The 18,726-nt window shown below is 35.5% G+C and overlaps 1 protein-coding gene across 1 annotated transcript in view; it reads left to right on the forward strand.

The window, feature by feature from the left end:
- SNTG2 (syntrophin gamma 2) overlaps window positions 1-18,726 on the forward strand; it is a 213,572-nt gene that overhangs the window by 137,985 nt on the left and 56,861 nt on the right. The window contains exon 9 of the mRNA XM_050972453.1: window positions 10,665-10,792. Within this exon, the coding sequence (XP_050828410.1) occupies window positions 10,665-10,792 (128 nt within the window). The remainder of the gene's footprint in view (window positions 1-10,664; window positions 10,793-18,726) is intronic.

Raw genomic sequence — 18,726 nt, forward strand, 5'->3', positions numbered from 1 at the left:
CAAAAATTAAAAAAAGGTACTAGGTTGATTTTATACTGCACCTAATTTTTCTGAAGCCTGACATAAGCTCACATGAAGTGCTGTGTATAAAATAGACACTATAACCTAGAAGTGGAATAAACAGGACAATCTACATCATAGATAGTTAAAGTCATAATCTCCCTTCACAGAAAACAGAATGAAAAATTGCTAGAATCCTTTTGTGAAAATCAAAAGCAAGGCCCTACATATTTTGAGCGGGAATGAGTAGATTTTGAGATGATGCACTGTATGGTGCATTTATCAAGCTGTGCCTGTAACTGAGCTGTGATCATATCTTAAAAAATGGTTATGAATGTGTTTTCAACTACCATCTAGTGAGCACTTCTATTTTATTCAATTAAATATTTTCAGTTTTATGGTAAAGTAAAAGCAGAACTGATATTTCCTGTAATGCTAGCACCTAATAAGGCTAATGATATTTGAATCCTGTTTTTACATCACCCTGGCAGGGAAGATCTGACTCACTTTGAACACTGCATCTTGCAGTATGTGTTGCAGTTTTCTGTACCTTGCTAACCACACTCAGATCCATGTCGTAATAGACGATGCACCTGTATTTATAAGTGGAAATTCTACTCCAAAAAACACAATATAAAGGAAAGGACAGGAATGAGAGCTAAGGAATTACTGTTCCTCCCTGTTTACCAAGCTGTCATTTTGGATGACTTTTGAAAAACAATGGCTTTTAGCACAGAGGCAATAGTTTAGCCATCTTAGCAGCAAGTTCTTTCTGCTTCATAGGATTGTACCATTTTCCATTCTCGTGCTGTCTTGCTTAGACCTATCTCTGTCACCTCTGCTGTGAAGCATCTGCTGCATGTGATGTGATGCAATCATCAGGATTTATATACATCTTTTGTAATATCAGAGCAGTTTGCAGTACAGCACTTGGACAGGGTTCTCTGAAATCCAGAGAAATGAGCTGAAGTGCTCTCTTCACACCTGGTTATTTTGTGCTTGGGCACTACTGTGACAAACGCTACAGGGATTGACAGTGGCAGTCACATTCATCTGTACCTTATAGGTAGTTTATTGAACACAGTGTAAATTTCCAGAGGGGAACATGAAATATACAAAGGAAGTGGTTTCAAGGCTCGTGAGTACAGGTTGTTTACCTGGAGATTTTTAACTCTGAAACAATGAAGAAAGTTCTTTAGAGATCTCCTATCAGATGTCCAAATATCCTAGACATCCAGGCCAGCTCTCTGGAGAAATTAGTGGTGGAAAAATAAAACTGTAAATAAAATAAATTACTGTTTAAGACACCATGGGATAATATGAAAGTTACAATGCAAAGGCAGAATATACTAGGTTTTCATTTGTTTGACAATCCAGCTTCCTTGAATTATCTAAATTCAAGGAAGTTCTAACAAGTGAAGCAAGACCCGAGTAAATTGTTGCTTTCTGTGTGTTCGTGTAATTTGAGAACATTTACTTTAATTTTGATAGTGTATCTTAAGGTTGGTTGGTTAGATGAAGCTAAACAGGCCCTTACATTTTTCTAAATTGCTTTAAAACATTTTTTTCATGCCTTTGTTTTATCTGCTAAATTAAACAGTTTTGCTTTAAAAAAGACATTGCCTTCTTCATCATCAAGTTTTTAAAAAAGAAAAAAATACAATTGCTCAGCTCTTGATGGGACCAGTAGCATGCTACATCTTTAATGTCCACGTTACTCCTAGTTCCAGAGTGAGAGAATGATATGACTCAATCCCAAGCACTAAATGGTAAAAAGGGAAGAGGATTCAAGACAGAAACGTGGACACCCTTGGGGAATGTATGACCAGAACATTGAATTGAGATTGAATGGATGTCCTATGTATGAAAGCTTCAATAATCTTGCTTTTTTGAATATTCCTGTAGTGTCTTCCTTTTTAATATAAACACACCATTTTTAAAGCTAATTTTATTCTTTATTTTTTTTCATCCTGTAGCTTGCTTTAAGAGGAGAAACTTCCAAATTTCAGTTCAATATTTTTTCTATTGGAGTGATTTCATGTGTTCATGGTTTCAGTTGCTTCTGCCAACTCTTGATCTGAAAATCCATTTATTTTCTCATGTAGTATGAAAGCATGGTAAACTTTGAATTGACTTCCAGTTCACAGTGTCATTTGGCAATGTAAATTCATAAAATGATTAGTGTAATAAATACAAAAAATATCTCCCATAGAGGAAAACAATGGTTACTCTCATTAATTGTCACCATGTCTTCCATTTTTTGCTGAAGAGAAAGGTAAAACAGATAAACACAGCCAGCTGCACTCCAGTCGTTTGGACTTCTGTTGTGCTGAAGTCCTTTATGAACACACTGCAAATAACTTTTTCCTCAATTAAAAAATATGAAATGATTATAATGACTCAGTGAAAGATAATCCAGATTTTCTGTTTCTAATGATACCTCTTAGAAATCCTAGCAATAGAAGCTGGAAGAAAACTTTTAAATAGCACCTTCCTACTTCACTACAACAGAGTTGTAAGGAAAATCTTTTGGATTGAAATGTTTGTTTAGATTTAGCTGTACAGAAGTACTGTGTTTTTCTAATTGTAATTAGACTTGATTGGGACTTTCCCTATGACATTAATGAAGAGAATAAAAACTATCTTTAAAAGTCATATTCTTTCCTTTTATTAATGCCCACAGTCACTGCGAATCCTTCCAGCAGAGTTATTTCTTCCAGTATTTAAAATTTGATTGATCAGCTTGATAGTTTCTTCTGCACAGAAATTCTTGTTTGTTGGTTTTAGTTCTTAATTGCAGATATATTTCCCCCATACATAGCCCTTGCATTTGAATACATTGGTTTTTTACAGTTCTTATTAATTTTCTCATTTCAAGTTTTCAGCAGCAGCAGCAAAAAGGAAAATGTTTCTAAATTTGATGTTAGCATAGGTGAACTCTGGCAGTCCAGGTACAAGTGTACGTGGCTTATAGAGAAAACTGAGAGTAAAATTGAAGTAACAAGTTCTCCCTCTAAGCTGCATCCAGTGTCTTTCCACAAGCTGCAGCAACAAAATGACACTGATCTCAGAGAGAGAAGCAAGAGTCATAGCTCAGATTTATCCTCAGGGGTGTGCAGACTGTGTGAAATTCAGTTTCCCTAACCTTGAGCTAATTTTACTAAGCAAGGACAGCGTGCCCCATTTGGAGATACAAGACACTGCCAAAAGCTGTGTCAAACAGCTGAAATTTGGGTACACTTGCATTTATAGTGTAAAACTATAATGATTTCAACATTGTATCTTTTCCTTATATACATTTAATGTTGGGTTTTGATTTCTTACTGCTATTGTGATTTTTGAGCAGTCATAATTGCTTTCTACTTTTTGTGCTGAGATTTAATATAAACTGCACTGGTCCCTGTCCCCTATCCCCAAAGGAAGAATATATCTGGAAAGGTGTTCCAGGCAAGGTTGTTTAGGTTACTCAAAAACCAATTACATACCAGCTCAAGGGAAACAAATTAAAGAAAAAGATGCAAGATTCTGACAAATAGTCCATACATATTCTCTAAAAATATCTTACTCAGGCTTTTACGCCATTGGTTCATTAAAAAAATAATAATGTATTAGCACCTAGCAGCACAGATGTAATGAAATATTCATTAATATTTCCATTGTAAATCACCTCTAGAGAAATTTATATAATTGAAAGGGTTTTCATTTGTTCCTCACTGATAGAATAGTAGTCCAATTGATTTAAATACATAGCTATTGCAGTGAATAAGGCAGTGTAAGTTCCTAACATGTTCTGCTATACAGGCTTTATGTAAACATCATATATAGGTGCTCAGTGTCTGTAAACTCATGTATTAATTAAAACAATTACATGTCCTAAAGAACAATCATTATATTTCAAAAGCATGTATCTGATGCAGCATTAGAATTAAAAGTATTTATTTTCTCTGATAGGAAAGGAGGAGTTTTTCACATGCTTTTTCACCTTCCTCCCATTTAATTAAACATCTGTCAATTAAAATATTGTAGATAGAGCTTTGTAATTAAAAGGTGCTTTCAGTGAATTTTGAAGACATCATATTACAACTCCAAATTGTTACTTCACCTGAAAGAGCATGTTTGCTCTATAGAAGCCTTTATCTATTAAATGTGTTGGTGATGCATACTTTACCAGATAATTACTGTCTTCTTAAAACTGTCACAGAATTGTGCACCTGCATCTATGAATTCCATTAAAAATAAATAAATACAGACCCTTTTCTGAATTCATGCCGCATCAAAGGATGCACAGGTATTTTGATAGCGTAATTAAATCCCTCTGAATTCTGAGACAAGTTGAAAGCTCTGACTCTTATCTACAGTAGATATCACCATAATTTGTTATATTGTCTGGGCATCATAAGAGTTTCATTCATGTCTCTACTCCTGGCTATAAATTTGGTATTTGTGTTGTTAAATTATTAAAGTAATTTAATGTGAGATTCTTATTGCTAAATGGAGCAGTCATGTTTTCTTCTCCAATGAACAAAAAGTCCCTGCTTTCCATCTGTCCCTGTAATAAGTATTAGCAAACACTCAGCCATACGTAGGTCAGATAGGTTAATTGATACAGAGAAAATCAACCTACCTATATATGTATGTATATATACATACCTTTCCATCACAGACTGGACTAAAAACTGTGTAGAGAGACCACATTGAATTCACTGAGTTGAATGTTGCTGGGTGTTGTTGCAAGAAATTATGTAACACTAATTCTCTGTTTTCAGAATAAGTGTAAAGTAAGTCTGTCTATTTGAAAAGTATATTATATTGAAAGCTATTTTTTTTTTTTTTTTTTTGAGTATGCTGAAACATTTTTAGTAAGGGAGCTTTGACAAAACACATTCCAGTTGGCACCAAAAAGATGCATGAAAGCTAGTATTTTCTAATCTAAGAGATTGTCATGAAATCCACTGAAACTTACTGGCCAATGTTTTCCATTATAGCTTAAGGCAATGAAGCTATGCCAAGCTATTTTAGCATTTCAGAGTTTAGGGCATGTCTGAAAGACACTCTTATTCATATGATTTAATTTAATTTTAGGTAGTCCTTTGAGGATCAGGGATTTGAGTGATCCTTATGGACCCCCTCAACTTGAGATACTCAATGATTTTTGGTTTCTGTATTTTAAGCCTCAGAGGTTTTTTACAAGGAAAATTTATCAATATATAAATATTAAATATGTTAATGTTGCTAACATTTTCATATATATATTTTACAGAGAGATATTTTATATTCTTTTCAGAAATTCTCAGCAATGCTCACTAAAATGGAAACAGCAAAAATTACTTTGAGAAATAAATAACAGCATCATCATTATATTACTTTTTTTGAACCAGTGTTGACAAAGGCAATAATCAAGATTAGTCATACCTCTTACATGTACTTTGTAAAAATATAAATTTACAGAGTAGGATCAAGGATTTAATGATGTACTTTGAAATATTAAATCCTCTAAAGCAGAACATTTATAAATTCCAAACTATCAGTAAAAGGTTATATTGTTTCCTAATAGATGTCACACTTGATTCTTATTTCATAAAATGGTATAATCATAGACACATTTAGGTTGGAAAAGATTTCTATGATCATGAATCCCAACCTGAGATTAACCAAGAATGGCCGAGTCTAGCGCCAAACAATGTCTCTACATGTCCTCTTTACATATCTTTTAAATATCTCCAAGGGCAGTGACTCAATCATTTCCCTGGGCAGCCTGCTCCAATGCTTAACAACCCTTCTGTGAAAAAGTTTTCCCTAATATCCAACCTAAATCTCTCCTAGTGAAACTGAGGCCATTTCCTCTTGTTCTATCACTTGTTATTTGAGAGAGTAGACCAACCCTGCTTGGCTACAGCATCCTTTCAGGTAGTTGTGGAGAGTGATAAGGATGCCCCAGAGCCACCTTTTCTCCATCATTGGCCTTCATAGTCAACCAGGCACACACAGGGTCATGTTCAGCTGTCAACCAGGACATCCTGGTTCTTTTCCACCATCCCAGTGACTCTACCCACAGCCTGTTGAACTGCAGGGGACCATCATGACCCATGTGGATGATTTGGCACTTGGCCTTGTTGAATCTCATACCATGGATAGAGTCTGTCCAGATCCCTCTGCAGTTCCTTCTACCTTCCAGCAGATAATGCTCCCACCCCGCTTGGTGTCCTCTGCAAACTGACTGGAGGTACACTTGATCCCCTCCTCCAGACCACCAATAAAGATGTTAAACAGGACTGGCCCAAATACTGAGCCCTGGGGATCACAGCTTGTGACTGGCTCCCTGGTGGATGTAACTCCATTCACCAGCACTCTCTGGGCCCAGCCATCCAGACAGATTTTACCCACTGATGGGTGCGCCTCTCTAAGCCATTGGCTGCCAGCTTTTCCAAGAGAATGCCGTGGGAGGCAGTAGCAAAAGCTTACTGAAGTCCAAGTAGATAACATGCAGAGCCTGTCCCTTGTCCACTAGGTTTTGTAATAGAAGATCAGGCAGGTCAAGTAGGACCTGTCTTTCCTAAGCCCATGCTGGCTGTACCTGATCAGCTGGTTGTTCTGCATGTGCCACGTGGTAGCACTCAGGATGATTGCTGGTCAAAGCCCCATTCAGCCTGACCTTGGATACTTCCAAAGATGGGGCATCATTTGCCTTTCTGCAAAGCAGACACTGTAATACGAGATTAAAAATACATTTCAAACCAAGCTTAATCTTGCTGAATAATGTTACCCTGAGTATTTCTGATTCCAAGTAAATTAACCCAGCTTCACCCTTCCTGAAGCCCATGTTTAATGAAAAAGCTGTGTCAACTTAAAATAACACTGTGGCTACTTTCAGGGTAGGGCTCTAGCAGCAGCTGGAAATTAAATTACTGGAGAAGGTTCAGAAAGACTTTCTTTCAATGAAATGATATTTTTCTTTAAAATCAATGACAGTTTAAAAGAAAGGTGAAAAAAACGAGTTTCCCAAACTCTGCAAATTATATGTCACAAAAAGAGGAAAAAATTGACAGACCCAGCCAGCTGGTATCTTTTCTCTTCCTTCCTAAGCTCTTAGTGGAAACTGAATTATAGAGACATGTTTCCTGTTTGTGGTGGACTTTCTGGACTTATTCTACCTCTTGGAAGACTTTTTGGTTGCACCATAATGAGTAGTTACATAATTGTTTAAGAAAGCACTAAAACACTTGCCTACAGTGTCATTCATAGGTCAGTGATTGCTAATGGGAGACGGAGTTAGGCCCTCCTCCACCTCAACAGTACACAGCTGTCCCAGGTAGGTAGTGATTATGTGTCATTAAAACTTGATTCTTGTTCACTGTTCTGTCAAAAACGAGGTTTTTGTGTTCAATCCATTTCTTAATGGGCAGGTGTTACAAGCAAATTGGCATTAATTGGCAACATTGTTGGTGACCTCAGCAGAAAACTGAAGGTATAAAATGATCGACAGCATAAAAGCTGTGATTACAGAGATCTCTATTTTAGTGCTTTGGAGGAATGATGTGAAGAGTTTTCAAGATGAGCAGCAGCAGCTGTTTAGTGGAGAAATGCCTTGAAGGTCAGCCAGCTCACTACACTGGGTCAGACCAAAGAACCATCCAGCCAAAGAGCTTGTTCCCAGAAGATGCCCTCAGGAGAATGCAAGAACAGAGGGAATATGTACAGATTTCCTGCACCTCTGGTGACTTCTGACATATCCGCTTCTGGAACCAGTTTCTTATATAGACTAACACATTCATTCTCTGGTTTTATCCTACATCTTTTACTTCTAATCAATACCCCTTCTTCTTATGTGAAAATGCCAAGTGAACCACTGTTTCTTAACCCCTTTCTCTGTTACTTATTTTTTTACATATCTCAGTCATACAATTCCCTGAGCAGCTTCTTTTCCAGACTAATGAATCTTTATTAATCTAATTGTTGAAAAAATTCTGTTTAATATCTAAATTTCAAGATCAAAATTTTGAGTTGTAATCACCTGTTCATATGCCATTACAGTGTGGGAAAAGCTAATATTGCTTTTCTTCATGTGCCTTGCTATACACTTATCTATTATATTTTTAGCAGTTCTTTTATCTCTCTTTCAGTATAATGAGCTTCTTCCACAGCCCTTTCTCTTGTTTTTTTTACTTGCTTCCTTCTCAGTTTCTTATTTTTGTCCATGTGTTTTGAAGAGAACATGCCAAGGAATCTCAGATTGAATGGTTAATAGATTATAGGTTAAATAGAACAAAATGAGCTGCTGGTCCTATGATAGTATTTTGTTTCAATGCAATGGTCTTACAGATTCCCTGTTTTGTCCTTAAGAAGAAGAAGAGGGGTAATTCCAACTTTATGCTCTACCATAAACTGGTTACTAGAGTATGGCTTCATAAGAAATACATATTTGAAACTTAGACTAGCTTGACCCCTTCATACCCTTTTGTTGTTCTTGGCCATTAATGTTCAGATTGTGCAGTAGGGTTTCTGCAGACATAAGTAGTTGGGAACAGTGGAAAAAAAAATCCTCTTTCTAGTGTATGTTTCAAATATCAAATCTTTGAAATTGTCTGGGGGAAGACCCATTTGCTTTAGGAGTTCACAGCAGTTTTAACAGTTTAGTATTTTGACATGAATTTTTCTATGTTGCATTTTATAGCTTTAGGGTTAATAGATTTTTGACCAAGTGATGTTGGCCAATTTTCCCCTTCAATTCAACAACCTAATTGATAGCTGTGATGTACATTTTCTAAAATACTAGCTTTTTCTTGCACTGAGATACTTTTTCTTTATGCTAATACCCTAATGAAGCATTTGATTGAAGTGTAAGGGACTCAAATGAAAACATTAAATTGCCTCTGTGACCTACTCTTTGGTTTTTGGTTTTGGTGGGTTTTTTGGGGGTTTTTTTTGGTTTGTTTTTTTTTTTTTTTTTTTTTTTTTTGTGCCAAATGCTCTTAAATTATCTAGAAAATTACAGAATATTTATCAGGTTGTTCAATAACCCGATAAAAGAAGTAAAAGTAATAGTTCATAAGAAAAATATTTTTATGTTTAAATTGTCTAGATGTTTTTTGCATCTTGAGAGTTTAGAGAGTGGGGAACAATAGATGATGATGTTGTTTCAGGAATTTATATGTTCCTTTGTTTTTTCATTCTTGGATTCAGTGTTCATAATCAAGTATTTATATTTGACTGCAATAAGCTACCTTCTGTTTTATTCCTAGACATTTTGGTTTCCAGACAGACAATGATAGATTATGTTGGTCCTTTTCAACTTCAGATTGCATGGGGTTTTGTCAATTATTTTAGTTCATGCAGAATTCTGTAATATGTGTCAGATTCTTCATTGTGATACTAATAAATTTATTCCAAATTTTACAGACACCTTAGCCTTTTGTGTCCAATTTCATAAAGTAAAATTAGTCTGTGGACTTGATTGTGAAATACTCGTACTGCAAAAACACCAGGAGACCTCAGACAAATGAGACCTGTTTGGTTCTAGGGGGTAGCAAATGCTCTAAATTCCTGTCCCCAAAATGATTTCTGTCTAAAACATTCCTTTGGGCTACCAACTCCAGCAATTTCATTGCAAATTTTTCTTTTACAAGGAAATAATACTTCTGTCATTAAGTCTCAGTCATCCTGTTAGAATTTGAAACTCACTGTTTTGATTTATTTAAAGAAGTACATAGGTAAGCCCTGGTTGACTTAAGGGGCTTTAGGAGGGAAAAAGTAATCCTAAATCCTTATGAGCGAGAAAAAGAAATAGGCAATTCCCAGAATGCTTTTTATTATGTGTAATTTTTATGGCTTTTGAACACGTGGCAGAACAGAATTGAATTTGGGTATTTCTGTGGTTTCTTTGCTTTCATAAATACTACTCAGTGCTTATTTACAGCTCTTATAAAAATAACTAACTTTCAACTCTGTTTTCTACTGGAAAGTTCTCTGCACAGTGCGGGATAAGTAATTTTGGTTCAGAAAGAGCACAAATGCCTAACTTTCACCTAAATATGTATGTCTGTAAATCTTTCTCAGCTAACTTTGTGTAAATTTTACTGAAATCTTTATAAAAGAGTGAAATGCTCAACTCTTGCCTTTCTAGTAGAGGCATTTGAAGAAAGACTTCAAGGATAAAATTTCAAAAGTCATCCATCTATAGTATGATAACACAAGAATTAGAATTTTAAATCTACTCTGAAATTATATAAGAGCACAATGCACAAATGAATGTTCTAGTGTAGTATTTAATTAGGATATTATATCCTTTTCTCTGATGATAGAAGGATGCAGAAGAGTTATACAGAACAAATGAATTTAAACTACAAATGTATACTATGCTGCATTTAGAAAAAAATCATGGCATTTATGAATGAAAACTCTTTCTTTTCTAGTATCAGTTATTAATATTAACAAAAATTTAGCTGTGTTTAATGTTAAAGTAATACTGAAATTGCATCAAGAGCAAAATATCAAGATGGGTAACATACGGGTTTTCATTTCCCTACCCCATCCTGAGTTTCTTGAATACTTTTATGGTGATGATTATTATTCACTTCTGAGACAAACAGAGCCAGAGATGCATATTCATGGGTTTTCACTATATTGTTTTATAAGCTCTCCTACTGTTTCTCATTTATTCTGCACAGGCTCCATCATCACCTTCTTCACCCATAGCTAATGAACCAAAATACGAGAAGCGCTGGCTAGACACCTTATCAGTTCCTCTGTCGATGGCTCGAATCTCCAGGTACAAAACCGGAACAGATAAATTAAGGTTTGTAATCTCAAAGGGGAGGCACTGGGTTACTTAGCTGTACATAGTGTTTTGCTGTGGATTGTTGGCTTTAGAAGAATTGAGTGGAGATATGAAATTATTCTTATTAAAAGCTATGCAGTTCATCTTCTCCTAAGATTAATGGTATTCGTGGTGATTACCAAAGATAAGGTAAAGCTCCTACAAATACTTTTCTATAATCTGTTGTATCTTGGGAATTCTGTTAGCATCAGCAGCTGGCACAAAAGTTAATCCTGGTGTATGTGAATGAATTTTGAAGCTACTACATTTCCTTCTGTATACCTAATATCTATATTCCCCAATTCTAATATTGTCAATTAACTTTCCTTTTTCGTTATAAATGATAACACAGTGCATAATCATCATTCCTCTGCTATCATGTCATATAGGTATGCTTTTATCAGTGTCATAAAGAAACTCACCTTGATGAGATTTTGGCAAAGTACATGGTAAAAAATACTGTGTTTTGGATCATAGATTTTTTTGCATCTCAGAGACATAACTAATGGTTGATAAAGTAACTGTTGAATAGGATGTCAGAGGCTATTTTACTGGGCTTCAGGAAATATAAAAGCAAAAATGAAGTTTAATAAAGCTTCAATAAATAATAAGCTTGGGAAAGTTTTACACATTGCAGCATACATAAGCTTTTTCTGCAGACCTTCCTGTGGTACAACTGTCTCAAATCTACCAGTAGTTGTAGGCCAAGCAGTCCATAGTTCTCCACATGAATCAGAACCGGAGTTCACTCACTGACATCATTTTCCATGGTGTTTATGGGTTGCCCTATTTTTATTGGCCTTTAATACATATTAAGGAGATAATTGGAATCTTTATTTAAGAATCAATATACAGGTCACCTGCTATGAGAAGGTAACAAAAATTCATGTAAATACCTTTCTTGACCTATGCCAGATTTTTCACCTGTTTCCTCAAAATGACCTGAAAAGCATTATTTTTCTAGTAGGAAAGGATATGCTGCTTTAACTTACAGCAATTCATCTTCTAAGGCAGTTGGCAGCTCCTCTCCCAGACTTTGTGTTAAAGAATCACAGGTGAATAATAAATTGTCCAGAAAAGTTTTAGCATCTTTCACAGACTTTCTTTGAATTCTCTTCTACTTAGTGTCTCATCACTTCCTCCACCACTTTTTTCCTCCCTACTTCTACTGACAAGTTCATGCTGTCCACTCCTGTCCAATCTGTCACAGACCTGCAACCATTCAAGGCTTAGACATTCAGTGAATTAAGTAAAAATCTCAGTGTTCACATTTAGGCATCAACTTATCATCAGTGTTCTCAAATTTAAAGGATAAATGGAAGAGAATTGAACATTTAAACCTCTGACTTCAGTTACCACTTTGATAGTTTGAAGAGCTTTCATTCCTGTGCTGTGTACTTTACACATTAGATGGAGAAATCCCAAGGGATTCCAGTTCCCGAAAGAGTGCATTTTGAGTATTCTTTGAAGTAAAACGCCTTCAGCTTTGTACTGGGTCTGTCTGAGTTGGAGCTCATCTTCTTTATAGTAGTCCATGAGGTGCTGTGCTTTGATTTGTGACTAAAGCAATATTAATAGCACACCAGTATAGTGGTTGTTGCTGACCAGGTCTTGCACACCATCAAGGCTTTCTCTTTTTCTTGGTCTGCTCCTGCACAGTAAATAGGGCCAGGGTAGGTGAGAATTTAAGAGGAGGCACAAGTAGGACCAATGAACCAAACTGGCCAAAGGAATATTCCATGCTGTGTAGCATCTTTGCTCAGCAATAAAAACTGAGCAGAGAGGGCTTAGGGAAAGCGAGGCGTTTCTTGGAGACTGACAGGACATCGTTCTGCTTGTGAGAGATTGAGTGGTTGTGTTTGCATTACTTGTTTTGTTGTAATTTAGTTAGTTGGGTTTTTTCCCTCTTCTCTTTGTTTATTCAACTACCTTTATTTGTGTTTATGAGGTTTTTTCTTCTTTGTATCCTCTCTGCTATGCCTCTGGAGAGGGCTGGAGGGGTGAATTGTAGTGTGGGTGCTTGGCTGCTGGCCCTAGATCAACCCATCACAGATAGGTTTTTTGTGTAAGATTTAAAGAACTTAGTGCTTTCTGCTTTAGTCTCAGGTAGACATATTCTCTTGTGATGTATCCCACTCCCATATATATTTAGTATATATTCCACTCTTAAATTATTAGTGGGTTTTTTATTATTGTTGTATACACTCTGAAGGAATATGAAATAATGCCATAAATCCTACCACCATCCCATGATACTTTACTTCTAAAGTAAGTGCTCCTTGCTTGTTATGGTGAACCAACAAAAACAGCTATATGAGCATTAATGGGATACTGCCTTGAGGTTAACTGCGGATGAGGAGTTTCCCATATTCTTACTAAAAGTGGGGTTTTTGTGCCTGAGGGACACCAGACTGCACTTACCATGTACTGTGAAATGCGTGTATGTATTTTTACTATTATCCAACTTGTATCCTTTTTTTGCATTTCCCCATGCTCATATATACATAGCATCCAATATATCTCTTCTGTATTTACTCTCTAAAATCAAATATCTGCTTTGCATTAAATGAAACCCCTGATCAGTCTAGATAAAAATCCTACTTTCAACCATATCTACACTTCTCTGTTCTCTTTTACATTGAAGCCATCAGTCTAAAGCCATTGGCGTGAGCCCAAATTCATTCCCCTTCTGACTGATTTCCTAATTTTACCATACCTTGAACATTTATTGGGAGCCTCTTTGCATGCATGAGTTGACAGCATGCCTGTTTTTTCTGTACTACACGAGTCCATGAGTCTGTCATAACTTGTAACGTGTCTCCTGCATGTTCTTTCTCATAACTGTGTTTTGTTGCAAGGCTTCATTATGTTTTTTATCCACTAAGTTATTTCAGTTGGTCTTGCAAAGATGCTCTGGCATCAGAACAGCCAGATTACTTTCTAAGTTAGTGTTGCTGAAGTATTGGTACTATCATCTATAGCATCACATATACAGCTGTGTGCCTTCTCCTCAGCTAGATCGGCTGTATGAAAGATGTTTTTTCCCTACTTCCTGCCTTAATTACGTTCAGAGAGGTCTATACAATTCTTTCTATCAGAAATTACCTATACTCTGTGGCTTTTGACATAACTTTTTAAATATGCAGAATGTTATGCCTTTTGAAAAGTTATTAAAGATTGTCTATCAGCTCACAGGAAATGCATGCTCTGCTTTCTTCAATCATTCATTTCCCTGGCATAAAACCATCTTTTTTTACCAGTGGAATTCCTGCAGTTGGCTGTGAACTTAATATACTTTTGTTACTATACTCTGATTTTTAAAAATATATAGTATTATTTAGCTATATATAGTACCTGTAAATTCAACTACTCTTGCTGTTCTGACATGGTAAACTGCCATCTGCATGTGTGGATATTTCCTCTGACCTCATTCACTTTACTTCTCCCTGATATTCAAGATTTTTTCATATATTTTCAGCATTCTTTTCCTGGTGGTGTAAGGAACATTCATATAACCTTAGAACAAGAAAAATCTTGTATTTTATAAGGTTGGGCTTGTCTCCTATAAGGTTAAGAGTCACATATTTACTAAAGACCCTCTTTTTTTTCCTTTAATTAAAAAAAAAATACAGAATATTACAAAGTATGGCATGCCAGCACTTTGTTGAAAATTAATTTTTTCATTAGAAATGCCTTACATAGACCAAGTTGTTTGTAGTATACTTTTTTGTGTGCCTTAGATAAAATCTGATCTAATCTAATCGTATTAGGCTGTATTATTTCCTTTGTGGTTAAACTGTGCGGTTTAAATTCTTCTGTACTTCAGTTGAGTTTTCTGGTAGCTTTGCCCCCAAAAAGAGGCATACTTTCAGCACACTCCTGTGTCATGAGATGGCCAAGATCACGTGTATCTGTTTGAGTCTCATTTGTTGTTCTTGTGAAAGGTAAGGCAACTTGCCTTTGGCTTTTCATTTCACTTGACTTTTAAATGTTTTTTTCAGAGGAAGTCTTTAGGCTATGACTTAATGCCACAAGAATATTTTTTTCATATATTTTAAATTCTGGTAACACCATATCTATTAACAGAAACAAGAGAGATTGGGATAAATATTTTCCTGCCATATAAAGGAATGGCTGAAAATACTGCACGCTGGGCACGTGAAATATGTTTATCAATACCACAAAACAAAATTTAAAAAAATTTCCTCAGAATATTTTAAAGGAAAGATAAGAAACCTAGTAGATGTCATTTCTGTTCTCAGAGGAAGATTAAACTTTGTATTAACTACTAAAATCATCTTGAATTCATGTATTTCACATTGTTCATATGATTGGAGTCTGTCTGAAGATATTTATATATGTAACATATAAATATAGTCATTAGTCATTTTTATTAGTTAGCAATTCAATAACTTTTTATTCATTTGCCTTTATTATATAGCACTACTGCTTCTATTATTCTAGACTTCTCACTAATCCATCAATGTAATTTTCCTCTGTAAGAAGTAAGGTAATATAAATGTAGTGAGAATGCTATTGCTGTGAATACTCTTAATTGCTAGTTGTTAAAGGAAACATTTTTTGACTGTTGAAGATTGAATTGGTCAATAAATGTGCTGTAAGTTTAACAGAGAAATAATATCAATAAGTTTTCTCACCCAAAGGAATTTGTGGTTTATATTACAGTTTGGGGTGGGTTTGGTTTTTTTTTTTTTTTTGTTTTAAGATAGTAAAGTAAAGTAATCTTTTAGAAGCTGGGGAACACAGTTTGTGCACTGTAGTCTTTCAATTTTATTATGGAATTATTGTTTGGGGAAATGCAGACAACTATTTTTAGTCCTTACAACTGATACTGGTAGTAATGCATAATAATTTTTATTGACAGAAGCTTTGAATAAAGGTACAACACCTATAACATCTTGAACATTATGAGTTTAGAGACTGAAGAAAAAATGCTTATTTTGAATATGGGAGACTGAAATAGTGAGTGGAATGAACGTAATTCACACCCAGTAGCTATGAGCCCATGTATCTTTGGTGTCAATTACAAAACAACCTAATTAGATTTAGGTGTTATTTTATATTTCTTGGTATTCTGACCATTGCAATTGCTCCAAAGTATTGTGTATTTCTAATTTTTTAAGTTACTATACTGGAATCAAAATGTTCCCTCCAAAAAAAAAAAAAAAAACCATAAATTGCAATCAAGTTTGTGTTTAATGTTTTGATATCTTCTGAGTTAACGTGGTTTCTGTCAATAGTCCAGTTCTATGTGCACATTTAAACATTTTGTAAGGTGAGAGGTTCTGTGACATTTACAATACAAAATCCCATTACTTCAAACATGACATTTCAAAGAGATTAAGTAATTCAGATCCTTCCTTTTGGAGAATTTCCACTCAGATCTACCCATAGTCCTTAAAACTTCAGTCTAAGTAGACATTGTAGCAAGAGGGCTGTGTAGTATTATAAACAAGCCACAAGAAAATGTTGTAACAAAAGCAATAAAAACTAACTCAAACATAAAAAAAAATCATACAAACAGGATGGAGTACTGATTCAGGACCTGGGAAGATGCAAAGCTGATCAAATCTGTCTGTCTGTATCAGCATGGTAGTAAAGATGAAAGAGTTATGGTCAAGCCAACATCTAGATTTTTGTAGAAATATCTATATAATAAAATACCTATATAAGTCTAAGAGACTTCACATGCCACAGATACTAAAAAATATAAATATATGCTTTGCTGGAATTCTTAGCCTCCAGTAAAGTAAAAGTTCAGCTCTTCCCATTTCAGCTGGCACTGAAAACACTTTTTATCTTAGAAAAGTCTTTGGATTTAACACCTTTATAGTAGCAAACTGCTTGTATGGAAAAATTTCCTTACTAATATTAATTAATAGTACTTGTTTAAAGGTGTCAATTTCAAGAAGAGATCCTAAAGTCTACCAATGCTCATCTGTTATTCTGACTGCCATGCTCACAAAGATAGTGTTTATTTTATTACAAGAAATTAATGCCATAAGCAAACTCCAGAAGAGACCAGGAATGCAGATCTATTCATCATTTCACCATGAAAGTGAGATAGAAAGACACTGAGTATTGAAAATGGTGCCTCATGCTCCTTAGCAGAAATGCTTGAAGGAAACAAATTTACAGATAGGGAGACAAATCTCAAAGTAAGAAGTGTGATGGCAGTGCAACACAAATTTCTAGTATTTAGGAAATGCAAATATTAATTTCTTGCTCTAGTTGCTCTAGAATAACTTCAGTAATAGAAGATGTAGAAATTTCCTCTCCATGTGTTTTAAAATCGTCTTAGGGCCTCAGGGAAAAATGAAATACAAACCAACAAAGAAAATAAAAACCCTACAGCAACTTTATAGCATCTTGAAACCTTTCAAACTTATTATTTGGTATTAAATGGAAAGCTTCTCCTTGACAGCTAACAGGAGTAGGTGCTTTGTTGCGTCTCTTTTTTTCTTTTCTCTGTTTTGAGGAAATGGTAGAGAGAAATGCATGTCATTTAGCCTGTAGGATTTATTTTCTCATGAATCCGATGCCATCTTGGCGCTTGCTTTGATTGTTTCACTTAAAACAAAAGTCTCAGGATTTATTTTGTAAAGCTTTTATTTTTAGTTTGGATCTGTATTTACTTGTAGCCTTCTGCACACTATGCTTTTTAGAACACAGTGTGGTACGTGGAACAATATCAATATATTATGGGAACTTCAGAGAGAAACTTTTATAACTGAAAGCAAGAAATAATCATGTAAAGTTGATTAAGCTTCAGGGCAAAAACACTGGGTTGCTACCATGGACTTCATGACTGGCATATGTAAACTTTGGAAAGCCCTGGCTGTTTTTCATCCTATGTCATTTATTCTGAACTGCTTTTTGGTAAAACCACCTTCCTGCCAAGCCAGCACAGTGGGGACAGCAGTGTCCCAAAAGTCTCAGTCTCGTGTGCCAGATAATGTTGACCACCACTGGCTCATCAGAACCCTTCTTTTACTGAGCCGAGGAAAAGAATATCTTGGTGTCACTGTGCTGGAGTGAGGGAACAAGCTCTGCAGGCAGAGCTTGGGGATGTTGGCAGACTCCCCACTGAGCAGGAGTCAGCTGAGCACAGGTTCAGTGATGAAGTCCTGATGCATTGTTCACAGGGGTCTTAGGATGAGAGAAGAGACAAGAATCTTGACTCCACGTTTCAGAAGGCTTGGTTTATTATTTTATGATATATATTATATTAAAACTATACTAAAAGAATAGAAGAAAGGATTTCATCAGAAGGCTAGCTAAGAATAGAAAAGGAATGAATAAAAAAGGTTTGTGTCTGACCGAGACAGTCTGGACAGATGGACTGTGATTGGCCATTAATTAGAAACAACCAGATGAGACCAATCACAGATCCATCTGTTGCATTCCACAGCAGCAGATAAGAATTGTTTGCGTTTTGTTCTTGAGGCCTCTCACCTTCTCAGGAGGGAAAAATCCTAAGGAAAGGATTTTTCATAGAACATGTTGGTGACAAAGTCCCATATAAGGGGCTGTGTTAGCAATAATGTAGTTAACAAGTCAAGGGAAATGGTTGTTCTTATCTATTCTCATCTACTTGCATTCCTGAGGCCACACCTGAGGTATCTCCCTCTGTGTCCAGTTTTTGTGCTCCTGTGGAAAAGATTTGTATTTTAAGAAAGTTAATGAGGAGGCTGGACTAAGGGACTCACAGGATTCCTCACACCCTATTTGATTCTGTGCAAATATCGTGTTAGTGAAGTGCTCTCTAGATGAATATTGAATATTGTTAACTGTCTGTAATTGATCACCATATTTTAAAAAGGATAAAGAGCAACAGGAGTTTTAGTGTAATCCACTCTATCATCAGCACCCTGTTTCATATTATAAGATAT

This window comes from Serinus canaria, chromosome 3 (assembly GCF_022539315.1).
Source record: "Serinus canaria isolate serCan28SL12 chromosome 3, serCan2020, whole genome shotgun sequence".
In the NCBI taxonomy this organism is placed as follows: Eukaryota; Metazoa; Chordata; class Aves; order Passeriformes; family Fringillidae; genus Serinus; species Serinus canaria.